The following is a 23,718-nucleotide window of genomic DNA, read 5'->3' as shown; positions in this document are numbered from 1 at the left end:
ATTTTTCATCCTCGAAATATGGCCTGAGACTTAGTCCATTAACTATGAATGTGCTCGTATCCTCATTATTGTTGTAACGTGTGGGTCCGAGAACCCGACCGCCAAACGGGAGTGAAAACTCTAAAAAACTAGGAGTCGTCACCAATCTTTTTTTACTAGGTGCGATTGGCCACCTATTAACTTGATTCTAATCGATGAAGCCTTAAATTAATTTTAAGCCCACCGAAAAGAACTTTAAACTGGTCTACGTTTTTCTAGATCTAAGTTCGGGAGTATGGTTACGCTTGGGGAATGATTAGCACCCCCAGGATGCTAGTTCCATGAACGGTACCATTTTTAGATTATCCTATTAGGCTTTAATTTTTAATTTCACTATATTTCCTTAGTTATTATTTTCTTATTTTATCTCCTATTTAACCTAAAATGGAATGCAAATGTGAGGCAAGATGAAATGCATGGCGTGGGATAAAAATGTCAGACGAATAACCTTTTATCGAGGACGTTCTCCCGAATCCGCCCATCATACTGGTGGGATCCGGGGTGGTCTCTCACCTAGGGAATTATCCGATAAACTCGCCTTCACAAATTCAACGAATAATTCCCATCATCGGGGTCATCGTACGTTTTTCTTCAAAAATAACGTTTTCGTGCATAATGAGCCTAATACGAGCGAAAGCCTTTTAATAAAGATGTTTCTCGAGCCCTCCCATCATACTGGTGAGACTCGAGGACATCTTTTCACCTAGAAAACTTTTCGAGAAATACCCGCCTTCGCAAGATCCTCAAAAGATCCCATCATTGGGGCTTAACTCGTAAACAAAAATACTTATATGCAATGATGTGTATGATGCAATATGTAAATGCTATACTCGTGAAATTAACTATTTTTATCATTATATTTTTTATTATCATTATATCCTTTGTTTTATTTTTCGTATCCTTTTTATTCTAAGTTTCTCTTATATTTTCTTTGCTATTTCTTATCAATCTTCCTTCTCCATATTTCCTTTTTGTAATTTGGTACCTTATAAATTATTCATGATTCTATGTTATCTTAGTGAAAAAAAATTTATTTATTATCTTTTTTACTATTTTACCATCTTATATTTTTTATTAGTATTATTTTTTGTAATCAATCTTTTGTTTAAACCTAATGCCTAAAATCTTATTTTATATATCTATATTTAATTCCATTTTTTTCTTTCTACTTTCTATCTTATTTCTTTTATATAATATTTTATTAATCTATAATTTATACCATTAGATATTTAATGTTTAATTTTTAAATTATTTATTGTTTTGGATTTTCCTTATTAGTAGTTTTTTTTTATTTGTCTATTTATTTAATGTCATGGATGTTAACATTTCACAAATTTATTATATATATTTGAATTATCATTATTATTATTATTTTTATTTATTATTATTTATTTATTATTTTTTTTTAAAATGATTTTTGTATAGTTAAATTTTATTTATAAAAATTTTGGGATCTCAAAATCGAGGCCCTCCCATCTTGCTGGTGGAACCTTAATTCGGATTCCGAACCTAGAGAAAATTAGCTCGGGATTGAGACTTCTCGCGTCCCGACCAATCATCCTATCATCGGTACAATTTTGTATTCTTTCCATGGTTAATAGTATGGTACTTTAAGGCTCACTTACTATACTATTAAAGCTACAAATATTGTCTTAAAACAAAGGATTTGTTGTGATGACTAAAAAAATAATTAAACTTTTTTACTACCTTCTATTATTAACATTATTATTTCACATTTTTCTGTCAATTTAAATCTTCTAAAATATTATTAAAAGGACTTAAAATATCATGCTCAAACCATTTAATTTTTTAAAAGAATGGGCTAGCCCCAAAACAACCAGTTCATCATAGATCCAAAAAAAAAATTTACCTGATCGGGCTTAGTTTGCCCAGACAGCTACCGGAACTTGGTCTGCCTTGGAGCGGAACTGCTTGGAGCTTGGTGTGGCAGCCTCCAAGCAATGAAACGATGTAGTTTGAATGGGTCAGAAATGGCTCAAAACGACGTAGTTTTAAGGCTTTTAAACCCTAGCTATAAAATCCTCTTTTTTCTCCTTTCCTTCACATTTCCCTTTTACCATTTTCTCTCTCTACCTGGCGACAGCCTTCCCTCTCTCTAAAAGCCTCCACCCTTTCTAAACAAACCCTCCTCACAAGCCAATACCCAAGTCAGGCAGTGTCGCCGGTGACTCGACCGGCCTTCTCTCTCTAAATCTTTCTTTTTCTCGACGCCGGTGGCTTGGAAGCTTTCCTCTCCTACCGGTGCCTGCTACCAAGATCGGCCCTCTCCTCGCCTTCTTCTACTGTCGGTCGGCTCTCCCAAAGACCGGATCTCCCTTTTTTCACTCACTCTCTCTCTAACGTCAGCCACCCAAAATCAAATCTCCCTCTTTCACTCACTCTCTCTTACCGGCGGCCACCCCAAAGAACGGATCTCCTTTTTTTCACTCACTTTCTCTCTAACGTCGGCCACTCAAAACCGGATTTCCCTCTTTCACTCCAAAACGGGCGGCACCCCAAAAATCTCTCTAAAAATTTCTTAAAAATTCCTCCCCCAAAACCCATTTACTCTCCTCTTCCCATTATATTTTTTGATTGGTTTTTGGTATTATTTTTTTTGGATATTTTGTTTTGATTGTGAATTGTTTCTGGCTGCTAGAAAGCTTAGGATGTTTTTGATTGTGGCTGGGCTATTATGGCTGCTAGAAACTAAGATTTTTTGGTTGCTGCTTGTTTCTGATTTTTTCTTTAGGATTGCCGATTTTTGGCTATTGTGGCTAGGTATTTTTTTTTTATTTTCAGGCTCCCTGGTTGTGGCTCTTCCCCCCCTTTTGGGTTGCTCCCGATTCCCCTCTTTGTACACTCGGCTTTTTTTGGCCGAGTGTAGTGCCTCCATTACCTTGCCAGACGCGATTTTTCGCATTTGGTAGGAAGGGTGGTGCCTGGCAGGGTGACGTACCTCTTCTCTTTTTTTCTTTTTTTTGTTTATGATTTTTTTTAATTACTAAAATTTTATTATTGCCTTTTTTACAATGTCTACATCACTAAAATGCTTTTAGTATCCTTTTGAAATTATTCTTTTGGAGAGTGTCTCTGTTCATAATTACAAAACAACAATACGTTCCCGATGCAACACAAGGGTAAAATGCTAGTATAAATAACAAGTGTCTCCAAATATGAATAACAAGTGTCTGCTAAATAATAAAGAAAAAAATCAAATGAATTAGGCACCAATGCACTATGGAGCTAAAAAATTATTTTAGAATGCTAATTATATCTTTCTTGAATAAACTGGAAATATACTCTAGTATAATATATAAATGCATTAATTTTATATGTATTTAAGTAAATAATTTTCTCATTTGAAATATTTGAGTTGTTTTATAATTGTTAAAATTGTATACATTAAATTTTTGTCATTGATTTAAAATGGTTAAGATAGAAATGAACTGCAAACCAAATCGACCTAAAATATTTCATTTCAAATTTTACAAAACCGTATATTTTCTATTTTGATTTTGAAGTAACTCAATCAGATTAATTATGAATATTTTGCTGGTATTCGACTTCATACTCAAACATGAAAATAATCAAGAAATTAAAAATATAACGTAGCGAAAAAATAAAATAGCGCTTAATCAAAGTCAAATCTTACAAGATCAATGTTTGTGTTTTTTTATGTAATTTTCAAATTAATTGTAAACATTCATAAGTTTAAGAGTTACATACTTTGCACTAGATATCGTAATTAAGAGCCAATTAAATCCAAAAGGCTTGTGATGAAGTAAGAAACTCGAAAAGAGAATAAGACGGTCTAAAATCCTATAATCGAAATTTATGTTTCTTTACTTTTATGATTTGTCAAATCTTTAGCCACCCAAGTGTTTGGCTTCTAACAGTAATCTACACAGTAACCAAATAAGACCTTCTCAAAGGTAAGATTTTACTTGTGCTAACAAGTTTTGCTTCTAAAACAAAAAGACCAAAAATTCTTGCCGAATCTTATTTCTGTCAAACAAAGAAAATTATTTTTCTTTTCTTGATTTTATGAAACAACTAACAAGAAGCCGAAGGTTTAGATTTTTAGTTGGTTAACATAACATATTTATATAGCCAAACTAAGTTGTAACTTTAGATACAATAGTTGTATTTTAATTCAAGTAAGTCCTTGTGAACTTAATTATTCCACTTTATTGTGGTCAATTCCAATTAAGTCAAACTTAATTGATTATCCTTATTTAATCTCAATCATGTCAGTTAATGTGTATGATCCATTAGGCTTCTAACATGTTGGCAATAAATACAAATCCTAATCAAATATCAATTTGATAATTGATTTATATTTATAGATCATGAGTGATATCTAGCAATACATCATTACCACCCAAGTGTTAGAGTCAATTAAAGAATTTGATAAAGCCCTTCAATGATAAGCCTCTAAGTGCAATATGATTTTTTCATCAAATATGTCGAATATGTCATAAAGCATGGCTTAGTGTCTACTTATGACATTTTATATTAGTTTTCATAATTAATGACTAACTTTATGAATTTAAGAAACTAACTTTCCTCAAATTCATTATGCTTTGGCCAAAGACTTTATACAAGTTAATTAAGAATTGAGAACAAGTGAGATACATCCCTTCATACCGCTTGAGGTGATAAATCCTCTCTTAACCACTCATTCACTTTTGCATGCTTTATGGCATACCCAAAAACACTCCGGTTGGGCATCTGGTCACTTCTAGGCTCTGTAAGGGTGAAATCAAAACATGTCATTCTCTATACAAGATGACCTAGTGTCTTAAGTCCAAGGACTAGTTGCACGACTATCACATGAGAACATATTTCATAAACATTTGAGTGAAATATCAAATAGATTTCTCATAGCTGGTTCTGTTCAATGAACTTGTTCTTTGATAAGAACCTACCTGTTATCCTCAAGTATTCTATATACTTCAACCTATGAGATTGATTGTTTACTTCTTAAGTAAGAACACTTAACATGTACCAGTCTTTGAGCATTGTCAATGCCCTATTTTGACAGTATAATGACCATGAACAATTTTAGGAACATGGCTTTGATGCATAATGATCTCATAATTGTAACAACTTTACAATTCTCTTGCAAGGTCTTTGGGCTTTATCCAATTAGTACTTAATAACTCCTTATTATTGTACTAACATGAAAGAAAACCTCTATCATATATTGTTATGCGATTAAGTATGTATTAAATGATAATATATCTTTTAATCAATCTAAATGACTTCAGAGCATATACCAATATATTCCTATTTCTAGTTAAGGTTCCCTAAAAGTGTTTAAAACTATAATTTTAAGTTTAACTAGACTATGGCTCATGAGTTGCACACGGGCCTCTTTCTATTTGTTTTTTTCTTTCTCTTTCTAACTCTCTTTTTCTTTCCTTATTCTCTTTTTTCCTATGCCCTCCACGTGGCTAGAGGAGGAAGCCCTTTGGGGCTTCCTTTTAAGGACGTTATAGATTTAGAAAAGAGTATTAGTCGGTCAAAATCGAAAAAATTGACTTAATCAATTGAATTCAATCAATTTAGTACGATTTGTTCGACTTCAGTTTACAAATATTTGGTTAATTACTTTAATTGATTGATTATTGAGATTAAAAAAATCAATCGAACCTATTCATTAATCAAACTAGTAATAATATATTATTTTAACTATGTTTTACATAAAAATATATTATTAACATTTTTAATTAACCCACCTCCTCTAAGCAAATGAAACTGCAAATACGGCAACTAGTAACTGCAAATAGTCTCCAATGGCTGAGGCCATTGTATAACTCTTTTCTTCAATAGACAGGGATACATATCCTGAGAAAATAAAGTGGGAAAAACATGAGCTTAATTTTCCTAAAAACCTGGAGAGAAAGGGGAAGGCCTGGTGCACACCTTTATACCATGGTATGAAGGTGTACATGGTGATGGCAGTCAACAAAATGGCTTCACGAACCATTGGCCTACAAAATAGCATTTTCTTTAAAACAGTGACCGTATGGCCAGGTGTTTCTGGAACCAAGTCAAGGACCTCATTCTTGGTTTCCTAAAGCATGCATTTGCGGTCTGAGGTAGGGCTATTGCTAGTGTGTCTTTTGACCTAAAATTGCATGAGGATGGAGGCGTCCTATGGGAGTTTGACAAATAGGGGTTGATATTATTACAAGAGACTCCAATCATTCCCTTGCCTGCGAGAGAGAGTTTCAACATGGGAGTCCATGCCACAATTTTGTGGTGTTAATGTTTGATAACATATAGCTTTTCTCCTTAAATTATAATTTGTTGAGATAACTCCGCCTGCTTGATTTCTTTTGATCCATATGGCAAAATGAATATCAACCGTTGATTGATATCTCTCCTTCTGAATTCACTTTGCTTCTTTGTACTCATCGATTTTCCATATGCACATATAATAGTTAATTAGTAGGTACTAGGTATTGAGTTGTGTTTTTTATAGTACGGACTATTATTTTTTAAATGATGAGTTAATTATATTTTTGCATTTGTTTCAAAGCTGATATGAATATACTACTGCAGCCTTGTATCCATATATGAAAAAGATATAGCCATTACCAACCCTTTGGTAATAGGTAAAACAATACTATTAGATAAAATTATCCTCTTATAGAAGATGTAATTTATTCATTTATCACATTATCATGTTATATTAGGCTGCTTATACTAGGGCTCCTCAATGTCCATCTCTCCCCATTATTTTCCTTTACCATGTTTGATTGATTATGTTCTCAACGATGCTAAGTTCTAAAATGATATGAGATTGAATATTTTCAAAAGTTTTAAATGATTTGTTTAGGAATTGTACATCGGGTTAGTTACAAAAATTTTTATTTAATTATAGAAATAATTCACAAATAATTTATTTTATCTATTTCCCTTAAATTGATCAAAACTTATAATGCAATTTTAAATATTTAATTTGAATAAAAATTTTATGGAAATCATTAATCCAACATAATTGTTTTTTGATCTATAAAAATAAAAAGTTAAAAAAAAATTTGTATTACAATTTTGTTTTCTTATCTATATGAAACAAAATTAAAGGAACATGAAAGAAATTGAGGATAATATCATTAGATCAAATTTTAATTTGTTACCCATTGCAAAAATTGAAGGTTTTTAAGGATCACTCACTGTAACAAATTTGGATTTTAATTACACTTCTTTAGGTAATATATTTTTTATATAACAAAATTTTTAAAAAATACAATTATTTAAACCTTTAGTTATATCTTTTTCATATTTAGTAGTAACATTAAAATAGTAACTTTTTATTAGTGAATATAATTTTTATAATTATATTTTGTTTATAATATTATTAAAAATTTATATAATACAATCACATTTATCAAAATATTGTAAAAAATACCAAAATTATTTTAATAGTACCCGACCTTTAAGTCTAATATTTTGTAATGATTCTGGTCAAATGAAGATATAACAAAATTTTTAATAACTTCTAGGGACTGATGAGTGATTCCATGTTGAATTTTCATATGACAAACAGTCCCAATAAATTCCCATTTTTCTTTTAATTTTTTAAAGAGCAAGAAGCAGCATGCCCATGAGACAGGCTGGTGGACAATGGGACATCAATATCTGTGCCTTAATATATATATATATATATATATTTAGAGAAATCAAATGCAATATGCTGCATCAAGAAATCAAACATAGGACACTAGCATTTCTCTCCACAAACAATTCATTACCACTTACATTTTCATTGACCCATCAATGCAATGATTGTCATTATATAATGCACCACTTAAACAATTATATCCCTTATTTTTTGAACAAACTTTAGTTATGTCCCTTATAATTTTAATTAACATCTCGTGAATAAGTTAATGTTTTCAAAAAAATTATATCACTAAAATTATGAAAATATTTTTTAATTTAAAAATTAATTAATTTATTTATATTAAATGATATAATTGTCTTCTGAAAACAGAACTTATCTACGAGAGACTAAATAGAAAAAATATATAAAATATTATGTAAAAAATTAAAATTACAAAAAAATATAGTCGGATTTTTTTTTTAAATTAATTCTTGCCCAGGGGATAAAACTTGAAAGGAAGCAACATTTAAGAAAAGAGAGATTGCTACTGATCCACCTTTGCATTACCCAAATTTTGTTGTCGATCCAGAGTTGTTATTGGGTTCAAGTTTAACGAACATGGCCGGCCCAAGTTTCATTAAACAGTTCACTCTCTTGTTTAGTATAAACCCATTAAACTTCTCCCTCAAAGCAAGGAAACCCTACTCTGTTACTGCTCTTCCTAGGAAGTCATCGCTACTCATTGAAACAAACCACGGTATGAATCCTTATGAATCAGTTTCTTTGGTTTTTTTTTTTTATTATTTGAATTTGAGTTTATGCTGTTTAGCAGGAAATTACTTAAGAATCAGCTTAGTTGAATATGCCCATTTCTTGAATCCATAAGACTGGTGATAGAAAATTAGATTCTAGTAAAAATGGTTTTCAAGTTTAGCATTAAGCTTAATCCTTTCCTCTTTAAATATTTTATTTTCTTCTCCCAAATAAAAATGGGAATGACATGGCCTCAAATTTCAGAGCAATGTTTTATCACACGTTTCTACCTAAATCTGTTATTTAGGTTGAGTTTTGAGCGAGATGTCCAGCATTTTGTTCCCTAAAATGTTTTTGATTTCTTGGTATGCTATTGCTGAAAGTTCCATTTGAACATTTAACAGAATTGACAGAAAGATAATAACGGAATTTTGCAGAGGATGAGTGCTGGTGGTTTGAAGAGCATGCTGGCTTCGGCGGTTGTAGCTGGGGTTACTGAAGCTAGAGCTAGAATATTTGGACATATACTTAACCCAACAGGGCAGAGATCACCCCATAAGACTTTACGCAAAAAGCTCATTGGTGAGAAGGTTGCAGATTGGTACCCATATGACATCAAGAATGATGATCCACTGGTCATGGCCCGACAAGAACAAGAACGCTTATCCAAGCTTGAAATGTTGAAGAGACGTGGTAAGGGACCACCTAAGAAAGGCCAAGGCAGACGTGCTGTTAAACGCAACAAGTAGAGGTAATCACATCAAATGGCCTTGACTTCATGAAAGGTTGTTGTTTAGTACACTCAGCCATCTTCTTGGACGGCTTGTTGCGAGTATTTCAAAATTAGAAACATTTCTTAGCAGAGTATGTAACTTGCCTTTCATGGTTTCTCAATTTGGAAAACACATATTCTGTTGACCATTTTGGCAAGTAAAGAACTGGAATGCTTTTCATTTAACGTTTAATCACTATGCTGCTAGACAATGTTATTTTTTCCACAGAGAATCTTGGGATGTTGTATATGTAATTAGTTCTGAAGCTATTCCTTATAAAAAAAATAAAATCAATTTTATTTGCATTCCTCTATCTCATCTGGTCCTTGCATATCAACTCTCTCTATATATAAAATCAGTTTTACTTGCATTTCCCCCTTCTCATCTCTATTGTAACTATCTTCTGGTCCCTGCATCTCAACTCTGAGAGCGTGCTACTATTGATTGATATTGGAGCTTCCTTGCCCTTGTCAGTAGCTTCAAAGAAATTTTTAGAACCAATTTGACTATACTTAGTATTTCCCATTTGGATTGTGGACAAACAATTTATAATTCTCAATTGAAATGTAAAATGATGGATTTGATGAAATAGAGGCAGTACTCCTTTGCACATGCCAGGGTTTGAACATACAATGTTTAGAATGTGATTTTAAATGATATATGGCATTAGCAAGTTATTTCACCTTAGTTCTGAAGCTTCTCTTGCACTGTTTTGGTTGGTCAGGCTTTTCTAGTGATGCTCTGAATTCTTGACTCTGCCTGATGTTAGTGTGCATGCCCTCAGACACCCACCCAAACTGATTCTCCTTACAATAGTAGACAGGTTCTTGGCATACCATGTTGGTCATCCATGGGGAACCAAATTTCAATAAATATAAGATTGTTGAGCTACCTTTGTCCTACTCCACCAAAATTTGTCTGAATTTCAGAAAGTATGATACGAATGACATGAACTCAGAGAATAGGTTCATTTTGCTTATTTCATTTATCATTCTTTTTCTTCATTCTTTCAAGATTTTAGAAAGCTTTCATTGGCTTCACAATTAACTGAGTTTTCTTAATTCCCGCATCAATTCCATGTGGTAAGTTGTGGCACCTGCTTTTGTTGCAATTTGCTTATTGATGCTCTTTTCTTTCTGCTTGCATTTTACAGTTGGAAGTCTGTCATTTTTTATGGTATGTCTCTTTTCACTTTCCCTGGAAATGGAGAGAGCACTTCATGTAAAGTCAACATTGGTTTCTGGCTGCAATAAACCATTACACAATTGCCCAATTTTGTGTCGCTGTCCTTAGGTATGCAATAGATTCCTGATAAGGGTATTTTTGTTTCTCAAAATGTCTGGTAACTTTTTCTCTTCAATGCAGCAGGCATTACCTTCCCAACTGCTTGATCATTTTTGCAGATCAAATACTTGCTTGTCCAGACTCAGTTTGGATGTCAATGTAGGAAGGGGTGCCACTTTTTTAAACTTAAATTTCAATGTCATAATGAATTACCTAGAGGTGCAAGAGGAGTTTTTCTGCCTTGTACTTTGGGCTGGTGGCAGACAATGGTTGGGTTTAGTACTTCCATTTATTTCAAGATACTACAAGTATGCAGTGATGATAATTTTCTGAGTTCTCTGATCTGATTTTCTTTCTTGCTTGCTTATTTCCTAGTGCCTCCCTATTTAACATCTCATTTGGATATCAAACGCATCAAATGACATGAGAGAAAAAGAGGATTTTGAATCTGTTTCTGCATTGTTATACTGTGCAAGGGTTTCTATGAGCGCTAGTGCCTAGGGGTACCTTATGGCCTGTGTATGTTGGGCGAGAGAATCAATCTCTGGTATGTGAGTTTCAAATTGTAATCATGCATTCTCCTCAAATGCTAGACTGAGTCCTGCTGAAAGAGAAATGTTGTAAACCAAGATGCAGAGGGTATATAAATTAACTAACAATCGCAACCCGTTGTAGCTTCATTTCTGCAAGTTCCATAGCTAAGTTACCAGATGGTTAGATCCCGATATCATGTCCAATGCTATGGTATTGTAGTCTTGCATCACTGCGTCCAATCCTGAGTGAGTCAACATTATTTGAAGGCATTGTGCGTTGCAGTTTCAAACTCCAAGTTTTAAATGAACTAAATATCAAATATTGCTTCATGCCTTGATCTCTTAAACCGACAAGCTGCTACCTTCCAATCTTCAACGAGGGTCTGATCGCTAGTTTAGGGAAGATCATGCAGATTGAACCCGTTACTCCAGCTGTCAGGTTGAGTCTTCAAACAATTGGCTCTTTCCCCCCAATTTGTGAAGATGATTCTCTAGACGTTTATCCACGTTGAATTGTCTTAAAATAAAAGTAGTAAAGCAACATTGGTGGGCTCAAGTACTCTATTCTCATTGTTATTTAGTAATATCAGCAACCACATTAATTGTGTCAATTAAAATTGTTGTTAACAACTTTAGTTGGCTCGTTGCTATCAAGGTTGAAATGAATGTGGCCGGCAGTTAACTTTCATGACAAACAATAGCCTGCGAAGCAAACATCAATGAAACGAAATGATGACTGTCTCCACAATCATCTGCACTTGTCTCTTTCACCAGATCCTAACTATGTGAAAAACAACTCTAAATCAAACAAGTTTCCTTTGAGATTTATCTCCCTACTATTGCTAAACGATGACAGAGCTTCTGTTTTTGGTTGGTTTAAATGAGAGTATTGACATGAAGGACTGAGTACCGAGCAAAATGCACAATTACAGGATATTCTCCAGCAGCTTTAGTTGGTATAAACTGAAGAGGTTGGGATGTGGAGCATTTGTTGGAAGCTTATTTATGGCATGCAGCATTTCGATCGTGTTCAAGTCTTATTTCTGCCAACTATCTCCCTGTAAGTTCACATCCTCTTAGAATTTGGCTGAATGTGTATTAAATAGTATGCATACCTAATGTTGAAGATAAGTGTGGCATATTCAAGTAGCATCAACATTAATTAGGCCAAAATGGGAAGAAAACATTGTTAACTTTTTATAAATGAATGCATGGCATCTTGGAGGATTTTCACAGTGTTCCCGCCATCCTTTTCTCCCTTGGAGGATTTTCAGGAAACCACTTCCATGACTTCAGTGACCTGGTGATTCCACTATATACAACTTCCAAACACTTTGATGGAGAAGTGCAGTTTCTTGTGACAGATAATAGACCTTGGTGGATCACCAAGTTCAAAGGAATACTCAGAAAGTTATCTAGATATGACATTATTAGCCTTGATAGAGAACAAAAAAGCCATTGCTACCCAAGCATAATTATCGGCCTTAAATATCACAAGGAACTTGGTATTGATCAATCCAAGTCCCAAGACCAGCTATCCATGAAAGATTTCAGGCAGTTCCTGAGAAGCACCTACTCGTTGAAGAGGAGAAACGCAATCACAATAGGAGATGATATGGGTAAAAAGCCTCGACTACTGATCATAACCAGAAGAAAGTCTCGAACATTCACAAATATGGGCAAAATAACTAGAATGGCAGCAAGCTTGGGCTATAATGTAGTTACTGCAGAGCCTAATATTTCGACCAGCTTGTGGAGTGTTGCTCAAACAGTGAACTCTTGTGATGTATTAATAGGCATCCATGGAGCTGGACTAACCAACATGCTCTTCCTTCCTGACAATGCAATTCTAATTCAAATAGTTCCCTTAGGGTCCATTGATGGGCTGGCTAGAGGATACTTCGGAGAACCTGCCGTAGAGATGAACTTGAGGTACTTGGAGTATAAAATAAAGACAAAAGAGAGCTCTCTGAGCAGTAAGTACCATCTGGATCATGTGATTATCACGGACCCTTTATCGGTTCATAAACAGGGATGGGACGCAGTAAGGTCAACATATTTGGACAAACAGAACGTCAAGCTTGACGTGAGGAGGTTTAGAACAGCACTGTTAAAAGCTCTAGAGTTGCTTCACCAGTTGAGCATGTATACTTGATATTACTTCCACATGTTTTACAGCTTTAGCACGTTTTTTTATTTATTTAGAACAAAATGATGTTCTTTTTCCTGCTTTCTCTTTGAGTATGAGAAGGAATGAAAGAGAAAAGAAGTGATGGCTAGGTGTTTGATCCTTGACGAGAGCACTTCAGTCAACTGCCGGAATAAATGGACAAGTACCTTGTGATGGAACAGAAGTCACGTTATGAGTTAACTAGGGATGGCAGAGCTGCCATATCAGATGTGCTTAGCTTGTATCAATGCCTGCAACATTAGATTCCTCTACCTTGTAAAAACACCCACCCTGACAGATGCTGATACATCTTCTCCATAATGAAAAGAAAACGCATGCATTATACATGAATGATCTTCCTCAGCAGAGTTGGATTTTGTAGAATTTTCCGAGGTGTTTTCACCGGCTTCACAAGGATTTAAATGCAGATGGGCTGAGCAAGAGGTCAGGGGGCCAAATTATTAATATTCTTGCAGAGGCAAAATATTATGAGGAATACACCATAGTCTCAGAATCATTTGATGTAACATTTCAGCTTTAATTTCCAATGCCATTCATTGTTATATAATAGCTCTTCTTCCAGGTATTAGAGACTCGACTACGTCTACGTGCAGCAACTATTCTATTCTCCAGCAAAATTTCTGGAATCTTGAACCAGGCTGTGCTGTGGGCTTTGTATATGTCCATCACTTTCATCCTTCCATGTTTTTTCTTCTAAATTTTGAACCCAAAATTTTCCTTTTCCTTTAGCCCAACAAATCTAACAACACTTTGTTAATGATTTTCTTTGTTGGTATTTTCAAACTCGAAAATACTGAATTATTTAACAATCTTTTTGTAAAAGTAAATTGTTTATTTAACAGTCTGATTTGATTAAATATATTCAAGATTCAATTAATTAGGCTGATTCACTGAATTAAACAGTAAATGCTTCATAAAGAGCTTTTACCCTAGCGGCTAGAGCTAGACTATCAAAACTTACATGGCTTATATTGGAGTAATTGTTCAATTTGGAGTCAAAATCTTTGGGTTTTTGTCAATTTAGGATCAAAAGTTTCAATTGTAACAATTAAGAGCCAAACGTTTTTGGTTTTTACAATCAAGGGTTAAGGTGAGATGTCTGCGTGTGGACGCTGACTTGGAAGGATAAGATATGAAAATGTAGTTTTGTTAGAATGACGTGGCATGTAACAACTTTTTCATCATGACGTGTAATAACTAAATCTTCAACATGACATGCAACAATTACATTTTTCAACATAGTGTATAACAATTAAATCTTTAATATGCACTTAAGTATTTGGTTTGTTAGTTGGTGTATGATTTCTCTGTTGATATTTTTGAACATGATGTGTAATAACTATATTTTTCAACTCGACTTACTGTTTTGTATGATAAACGCTCCATCCATCTATCAACTTAGTCCTTAATTGTAAGAAATTAAAAATGTTTGACCCTTAATTGTTACAATTGAAATGTTTACCCTTAAGTGAAAAAGTGCCTAAACATTTAGTCCCAATTTGAGCATTTAACCTTTATATTGCTTCAAGTGGTCATATTTTTCTTTCTTTTTTTTTTTCCCTTAATTTCAATTTTTTCACCTATTATTTAAATATTATAAATTTTTTCTAAGTTAATTTTTTAACATTTTTGGTGAAAATTAAGGAGAGTCTTGTCACATAAAAAATATTAAAAAAAATCATTTATTTTTTTAAAGAGGTTTCGAATTATTTGATATTCTGATTAAATCTTTTCTTTATTCTTTTTTTTTATTTTTTATATCTTTTCAGTTTTTTCTTAAAAATAAATAGAATCCTTTTGATATTCAATTTAATTTTTTCCTAAATTCTCCAACATTTTTTAATAGAGTTTTAGAAATTTCTTCAGTTAGAAATTTTCATAAAAATTTCCAATTACAACTTACAACTTTCTTAAAATTCTATAATCCCATAATTTTCATTGGATTTTTCATGTCCTTTATTTTTATTTATTTATTTATTATTTTATGTTTTTTTTTGTATCGTGAAAACCCTTGATATTGAAAATTATTCTACTCCAATACTTTTGATAAAATTTTAAAAAAAGTTTTCTCACCAAAAAATTTTGAAAGAAAATTTCATCATTGGTTGATTTCTATTTATTTGTATAATTAAAATTAAATGCATATGGTGCAAGTAAATAATTATCACGATGCAATTTGTAAATTACTAAATATTTTAATTACTACATATTCGTTTTGTATGTACGTTTTAGTAAATATTTAGAGATAACATTCCTTGTAAATATAGTTTTTTAAATTTCTTCAAACACTTTTGGTAAGGTCTCATAATTATTTTCACTTGAAAAAAAAATATAAAAATTTACCACCTACAACTTCCTAGACACTCCATCTTAAAAGATTTATTCTAAATAATTATTTTTAATTATATAATTTAACTAATTAAAAATTTTACTTTTTATAATTTTTATTATTCCTTGATAATATATTTTTTTAAAAAATGATTTCATAAATTAAGATATTTGCACAAAAAAGAAGTTGCTCACCAACGTCTTTTGTCACTCAAAAAATAAACCTTTCCCTTCTTCTTTTCCATTTAATCAGAATGAATTTCTCCAAAACACCTCCTATATTCATAGATGATCAATACAAAATTGAAAACCCTAAACCTCTATATCTTGTCGCCAATCAACCTCGATTTCTTCTTCCTCTCTCCCCTCTTTTTTCATTTTCTACTTTTATTATTTATTGTTATATTATATTATTATTTTATATATTTTCCATAATATTGCAAATTTGGATCATTAAACTCAAGGCCCATTAATCTCATAACCAATCCAATTAAAAAAGAGTCCAAAAAACTTAAAACTAAAATTTGAGTTAATTAAAAAGAAAATGACCTTAATCTAACTTATTCTTAAAATTTACAAATATAACTCCGAACAAAATGGGGTATCTATATTTTTCATGAACATAAAAAATAGTTTCCTGAACCACATTAATGTATTGTTAGTTTTTTTTTTTATTCTTTTATTTTAAAATTTTTAATTATTTGTTGTCGATCTAAATTTTTACTTGATTAATTTGATCATATTCCACTGCTAATGTTATTTGGATCAAGGTTTAAACGACAACAAAGAGGATATATGATTAATTAGGAAGACTAATGCAAGAGAGATATAAATAGTTCAATTGAAAATAAAACATCAAAAAAGGGGTGAGGGATATTGAAGGCTTGACGCAAGAGAAACCCTCTGCCTCAAGTAATGCTTTTATTCATATTCTTGGAATAAGAACATCATCACTCAAGGTATGGTTTACCTCGGAATTCTCCATGTACCAACGAAATAAATGAATATGTATTGACGCGATTCAATATTATAATCATTTTCATTGTTGTGTCTTTACAGGATTAAAGTTTCATCTACCATTACATTATTGTTAGCACAGTTTGCATATCAGCACATGGCAACAGTGGCCAGAAATCGTCACAAGACGAGTCTCTTTTAGTGGCAGATCAACAGGAAATCAATCCAGGTTATTCATCCATCTCTCTCGCTTTCTCTACGAAGTTGCTGAGATTACATAGAGGCCATCTTTGGCATGAATTGGCATTTTTTCCTCTCAATTTCGGTTTTAAGCTTCCACTTCCCCAGCACTTGAAGGAGCTAAATTTTAGTCAGTAGTTGTTGAACCGAGTGTGTCAGGTTAATATATCAATTTTAAAGTTTTTAAGAGTTTATATAATTGACAAATGTTCACTTAATTATAAATAATGAATTGGTAAGTTAACATATTAATTTTTAAATTCAAATTCATGTTCGGAGTCTTTAAATTTCTCCACTAGTTGGGGTACATAAAGAATAATAATTTTATTTTGAAAGCACATTGTTGTGCTAATAGTTTTAGCTTAATGTTTATGCAAATGTGGGTTAATAGTTGTGAGAATCACCAAACTTCCCTGCAGGTGATACCATATCCCATATTTTTAACTTTGCTTCAAGGTTATATATATTCTTTCCATAAAGACACATGCGATGAAATTTTTTCAGCTAGAATGAATAATTTATTACATGCTTTTAGAAGCCTCCTATTATTTATCTTCTTCCTAAACTTGAAAGAAAATAAGAAATAATATAATGCAGGGATCGAGAATCCTTCTCGCAGTCTTCATTTGACCTTACTCAAGGCCATCTATAGTGGTGACTTGGCTTCCCTGACAAAGTTCCTTAACAATTATTCCTTTTTCATGAACGGCTAATCTTTTGAATGATGATGTTGTTCTCCATGATAAATTATGGACATTAGAATATGGCTCCTAATAGGAAGCCTTTGTTTTAAGTTGGGTTGAATCGAGATGAAGAGAGTATTGGTATTCAAAAGAAAAGCGCACACATGTTATTCATAATCTTGAAAATATATCCAGCCTAATAGTTACTTAGTAGTTATATAAAAGATATTACAAGTAAAGGCATGATAAAAGTGACTGAACACAACAACATGTTTTCAACTTCCATGTTCAAGTTATGCTACCATTTTCAGCTGACAAACTTAACTTGTTGCCAGTATTGTCAACAACACTCTCCCTTAATGCTTACAATCTGAATCATGAACTTATTTTTGTTAAGTTCAAACCTCGACTTAGATTGAGACTTAGTCATAATGTCTGCAACCTGGTTTTCTGATTTGCAATATTGCACAAGTATCTCCCTTTTCTTCTCTGCATCTTTGAAGGCATGGTACTTGCTGTTGGTGCACTTGATTCTCCCATGAAATACAAGATTCTTCGTCATGGAGATTGCTGATTTGCTATCAACAAACAACTTTGTAGGATTTGTTTGATCCATGCCAAGATCATGTAGAATTTTCCTAAGTCTGATTGCTTGATTTGAAACTACAACTGTTGCCACATATTCTGCCTTAGATGAGGATTGCGCCACTGTATTCTACTTGTGAGAGTTCCATGAAAAACGACCATTTTTAAGAGAAAATATGTATCTTGATGTGCTTCTACCATCATCATTGTAGCCACCCCAGTCACTATTTGAAAATCCCAAAAACTTAATAGTTTGTTTTTGATGAAGTTTATTCTGTGATAAGTTATACCTCTCAAATATCTAGAACCCTTTTAGCAGCAACCATATGAAGTTGATTTGGTCTCTGCATGATTCTTGAGAGATAGCTTACAATGAACATTATCTTTGGACGGGTAAAACAAATATATAGTAAACATCCTATAACATTTTGATAATCACTAGGACTCTCTAGTATTTTACTAGAATTAAGAGATAACTTTTCATGTGTAACTAAAGGGTTTAAAGTTGACTTACATTTTGCCATCTTGAAACGTTTGAGGACTTCTTGAATTTAGTTGGTTTGAAAGAGAGTAATACTTTCCTTGGACTGTTGAATTTTAAGAGCAAGAAAATAATTACTTTGCCCTAAATTAGACATGTGAAACTCCTTTTTATTGCTGATTTAAATTCACTGATGCTTGCTTCATCTCACCAGTCATCAAAATATCATCAACATAAAGAGACAAAATTAATGCCACTTCATTTTTTATTTTCTTCACATACAAAGTAGCTTCATTTAAACTCTTGTAAAAACCTTGAGCTAATATGTAAGCATCAATCTTACTGTATTAGGCACAAGGTGTTTGTTTCAGGCCATATAATGCCTTATAAGCTTGTATACTTTGTTTTCTTTGTCACCAACTTCAAATCCCCTTGGTTGCTCGATGAATATTTCTTCATTGAGTCTGCCATTCAAAAAAGCAGACTTAACATCCATGTGGTAGATTTTTCAATCAAGTGTAGTAAAGAGAACTATGAGAAGTCTGATGTTATCAAGTTTTGCCATTGGTGCAAACTTATCATGGTAGTCTATTCTAGCAAGTTGAGAATAACCTTTTGCGACCAATCTATCCTTATTTTTGTTAAGGCTTCCATCAAAATTGAATTTTCATTTGCAAATCCATTTAACATCAATTACATGGTCATTGATCGGTCTATCTACTAATGACCAAGTATGGTTATACTCTATCATTTGAATCTCCTCACTCATAGCTTTGATCCATTCTTCATGTTGTGATACATCTTAAAAAAAAATAGAATCAGATAAGGCCACTTGGCATTGCTCATAGATGTCTTGAATTGTGTGAGTACCTCTTACTGGTGCTTCATTAGTGAGCTCATCTTTGTCTAACTCAATATTAGAAATATTTTGAAGAGCAAGCAAAGCATATATGGCACTAACTCTGGAATGTTGAGGTTTGTCCCAATTTCAATCGCTTTCTTCATCAAAAGATACATTCCTACTGGCAGAGATTTTACTAGAATTGTAGACACTATATTTTTTTCATTACTGGTATTATTTATTTGTTTTGTGTTAATTAAACATTATAGAGGACAAAATAATAGTAAAAAAAGAGAAAAAAACAAGAAACAAAAAATGAACAAAAAAAGAAGAAAAAATAAAAAAAAGAGCTGTACGATTGGCAAGGTGTGGACGCACCCTGCCAAGCACAATATGCTGTGCCAGATGTGAAAAATTTGCATCTGGTAGAGGGTGGAAAATGGCACTCCCAAAATCGTAATAGGGTATAAAATGCTACAGTAGTAGCTACAAAGGGAGAGGGTGGCAACCAAAAATCAAAACAAAGAAAAAAAAACCCTATAGAGAACCAAAAGATCAAAAAACCCCTACGTATTCTAGCAGCTAACCAATCAACCACAATAGCCAAAAAAGAAACACCATAATCAAATAAAAATAGAAAAAAAAACAATGAAAATTGAGAGATGTAGAGGAACTTTTCTTGGAGAGTTTTTGGTTTGGGTTTTTTGGGGGTAGCTTTTGATTTTTAGAGAGGGAAAGTTTGGGTTTGGCGTCGCCATCAAAGGGTGTTAAAGCCTGGGTTTAGTGCCGCCGGTTAGAGGACAAAGTTTGGGTTTTGTTACCGCCAGTTAGTGGACAAAGTTTGGGTTTTGTTGCCGCCAGTTAAAGAGGGAAAGTTTAGCTAGTGCCACCGTGCGCCGTCAGTTAGGAAAGGTAGAGAGGATAGATCTTGGGTATTCGTTGCCGGTTAGAGAGGATAGAGCTTGGGAGAAGCTGTTGTCAGTTTTAGGGAGAGGACAAGACCTGGTCGGCACTGAACAGATAGAGAGAGGGAAGACTCGGTCAACGCCGAAGAGATAGAGAGAGGGAAGATCTGATCGGTGGTAAAGGAGAGGTGGGGGGAAGGTGTCAAACTGCCGGTGGGGGTGAGTGAAGAGAAAGAGGTCTTGGGTGAAAGAGAGCAGAAAGAGAAATGAGGGATGGAACAAGAGAAAGAACTTTCATAACCAGGCCTTGAAAGGCTTCAAATCGACACCGTTTCGGTGCTTGAGGGAGTGGCTGTTCCCAGCAATGTAAATTCTTCATTTTTTTTATAATATTGGTCTGGTTTGTGGTGTTGAGTTTGACTTAAAATTAGGTAGGAAGATAGTTAGTTTTATTAGATTATTAATTAAATTAGAAGATAAAATACACATGATAATTATTAGATTTTAGGGGAGAAAATATAGAGTAGAATAGGATAATGAAAAAAATAGGTTAAGTAAATAGAAAGTAAAATACTTAGAAATACAAAGGGATTCGAATAAAATGGATGAATAATAAAATATATTAAAAAAATGATGATAAAGTTAGGAAAAAAAAAGGGTTGTTTTAGTTATAAAAAAATAGGTTTAAGGATAAAATTTATATAGGGAAAGTAAGTGAACATTTAATTAAAAATCATAATATAATAAATAGGTTTGGGTGGATACTAATGTTAAGGCATTTAGTAATAGAAATAGGTTCATTTAGATTGAATTATATACATAAGGAAATATATGGTTAGATTAAGAATATGGTTAAGAGAAAATATATCTAAGATGTAGGAAGAGTTGAGATGTTAAAAAATAAAATGGAATACATAATTGTGTGAACTAACACAAGTAAAATATGAGTGAATTAGATAAAAATAAATATAAAGATGTAAAAAAATAAATAAAATAAAAGTGTAATGGGAAAATATATGTAGATGACAAAGTGGTTGAAAAGAGATTGATTTACATAAAATAGAGAGAAAGAGAGAGAGAATGAAAATAGTGTAAGGATTATTCATATAAATAAAATGAGTACTTAATTCAATGCCGATGATGGGATGATTAGTCGAAATGCGAGGGGTCGCAATCCCGGGCTAATTTTTTCTAGGCTCGGAATCCAAATTAGGGCTCCACCAATACGATGGGAGGGCCTTGATTTTGAGATTCCGAGATTTTTTAATAAATAAAAATTACTCTACAAAAAATTAGTCAAATAAAATATAAATACAAATATGGCACATATAAGAGAACAAATGACATATAAATAAGTCGTCCAAAGATAAGAACGAAAATTGTGACAATGGTAATACTCATGATAATAAATAAATAGTTAAACAACGAAAATGGTCAATGATGCAAAATTCAAAACAATAAATAGGTGTAAAACATAAAATTTAAATATCTAGTGGTATAAAATATATTTAAATAAATTAATAAGTGTTATGTAAAGGGAATAAGATAGATAATAAAAAGAGAAAAACAGAATTAAAATATATATAATTATGAAATAAGATATCTCGCTATAAATTTGGAGTGAAAAGATTATTTACATAGTAAAAAGGTTCACTTAAAAAGCATAGAAACATAGATAATTTATAACATGCATAACGATAAAAGGAGATATAGAAAAAGAGAGTCCATAAGAAATAGTAAGGAAAACATAAGAGAACTTAGAAATAAAAAACTAATAATGAACTTCACAAGCATAGCATATATTTCTATCGCATCATTCATGTCATGGCATATAGATATTCTTGTTCATGAGTATAAGCCTCGATGATGGGATTTTTCGAAAATCTTACGAAGGCGAGTTTCTCTTGGAAAATTTCCTAGGTGAAAGGATATCCCCGAGTCCCACCAGTACGATAGGAGGGCTCGAGAAACATATTTAGTAAAAAGGCTTTTGCCCATAATAGGTTTACATTCATGAAAATACTTTTTTTCTAAAAAGTGTACGATAACCCCAATGATGAGATTTATTCGTCAAGTTTGCGAAGGTGAATTTTACGGATAATTCTCTAGGTGAGAGAATATCCCTGGATTCCACCAGTATGATGGGCGAATTCGGGAAAATGTCCTCAATAAAAGGTTATTTGTCCGACATTATTTGAATTTCATGCCATGCATTTTACAATGCCTCATGTCCACATCACACCTTAGAGTCCAATATGATATTTTAATAAAATAGAGACTAAAATAAATAATAAAAACTAAGAAAACATAATAAATTTAAGGATTAAGTCCCCAATAGGATAATTTAAAATCAAATGGTACCGTTCATAAAACGGGCGTCATGGGATACTAATCCTTCCCCAAGCGTAACCATACTCCCGAACCTAGTCTTAAAATACGTAGATTAGTTTAAGATTCTCTCAACGAGCTTAAAATCAATTTAAGACATCGTCGATTAGAATCGAGTTAATAGGTGGCCAATCACACCTAGAACAAAGATTGGTGGTCACTCCTTAGTGTTTTCATCACGTCTAGCGATCGGGTTCCTAACCCGCACTGTCAAACCCTGCTTTGTAAACTAATTATAATGTCATTCACATGCTCGATAGAATGTTTGTATATTTAGGAAGTTCGAGAAATCGTTAAAAGACGATATTGCCCCTAATGGTACCATTAAGTCGATTAAGCCTCGAACTAGTTCAAATAGAAATTTTAAGGTGAAATTAAGAGTTTCACAGTTCAGGGATGACTCAAAATAGTAATTCAGAGTCCGAGGATCAATTTGGAGTCAAATCGAAATTTTCACTATCTAGGGGTAAAATCGTAATTTTTCTACCCGCAGACAAAATTTGAGATTTTGAGAGAATTTAGATCACATTTGACAAATTGGAGAATGGTATGAGTATAAGGGATGAAAAATATGTCTATGGGTAATTTTTCAGTTTTTGGGGTAAAAACGTAATTTTTCACTTTACAGGGGTAAAAGTGTAATTTTTAAAAATTTACCCCACCAAAACTTTGGAAAAATCTAGAAATTTCATGGAAGACATGGATAAGTGAAGATGATTGAGTGGTACAAAAAGAAAGTCAAAAAAATGGCTAGAAAAAAATAAAATAATAAAATATTCAAAAGGTAAATAAAATAATAATATTTTATTAAGCCTATTAAAAGGCTTGAAAATTCCAGAATTCTTCATTGGGATGGTCAGCCAAAACCAGCAGGAGAGAGAGAGAAATAAGAACAAACCCTAGAGTGAGAAAATTCAAAGAAAAAGTGTGATTTTTCAAGGAATCAAGTGTTTAAAGGTATGATTTTTCAAGCTTAGCTTAAGATTTATCATTTCCATGCATTTCTCCTTATTTTCCATGGTTAAATTATGTGTTTTGATGATGGATTCAAATCTGATCATATGGGTTTAGAGAGAGAAAGTTGTTAGATTAATTTGATTTTGAACTATGTTAGTGTTT

The 23,718-nt window shown here is 32.6% G+C and overlaps 2 protein-coding genes across 9 annotated transcripts; both read left to right on the top strand.

The window, feature by feature from the left end:
- On the top strand, nucleotides 8,273-10,811 carry LOC18604239 (28S ribosomal protein S33, mitochondrial). 8 transcript variants are annotated; one of them, XR_001926892.1, is made up of 5 exons: nucleotides 8,320-8,414; nucleotides 8,848-9,161; nucleotides 9,908-10,115; nucleotides 10,337-10,476; nucleotides 10,552-10,811. XR_001926892.1 is itself a non-coding variant. In XM_018116828.1 (3 exons), exon 2 carries the CDS (start codon nucleotides 8,851-8,853, stop codon nucleotides 9,157-9,159), a length of 309 nt encoding a protein of 102 aa, XP_017972317.1. In that variant the 5' UTR covers nucleotides 8,320-8,414; nucleotides 8,848-8,850; the 3' UTR covers nucleotides 9,160-9,161; nucleotides 10,587-10,811. The 8 variants fall into 8 exon arrangements, 4 of the variants coding, with proteins under 4 accessions (XP_017972315.1, XP_017972317.1, XP_017972316.1 ...); XR_001926890.1 differs by lacking the exon at nucleotides 9,908-10,115 and having other exon boundaries at nucleotides 10,587-10,811; XR_001926889.1 differs by lacking the exon at nucleotides 9,908-10,115.
- On the top strand, nucleotides 12,208-13,155 carry LOC18604238 (EGF domain-specific O-linked N-acetylglucosamine transferase). Its single transcript, XM_007036603.2, has one exon. It carries the CDS (start codon nucleotides 12,208-12,210, stop codon nucleotides 13,153-13,155), a length of 948 nt encoding a protein of 315 aa, XP_007036665.2.

This window comes from Theobroma cacao, chromosome 3 (genome assembly GCF_000208745.1).
Source record: "Theobroma cacao cultivar B97-61/B2 chromosome 3, Criollo_cocoa_genome_V2, whole genome shotgun sequence".
In the NCBI taxonomy this organism is placed as follows: Eukaryota; Viridiplantae; Streptophyta; class Magnoliopsida; order Malvales; family Malvaceae; genus Theobroma; species Theobroma cacao.
Note: the sequence above shows the minus strand (reverse complement) of the source record. Positions and strands in the feature narration are given on the sequence as shown.

Excerpts from the sequence above, each read along its gene's own strand:
- LOC18604238 (XM_007036603.2), top strand. The coding sequence starts at position 12,208 with ATGCATGGCATCTTGGAGGATTTTCACAGTGTTCCCGCCATCCTTTTC.
- LOC18604239 (XM_018116828.1), top strand. The coding sequence starts at position 8,851 with ATGAGTGCTGGTGGTTTGAAGAGCATGCTGGCTTCGGCGGTTGTAGCT.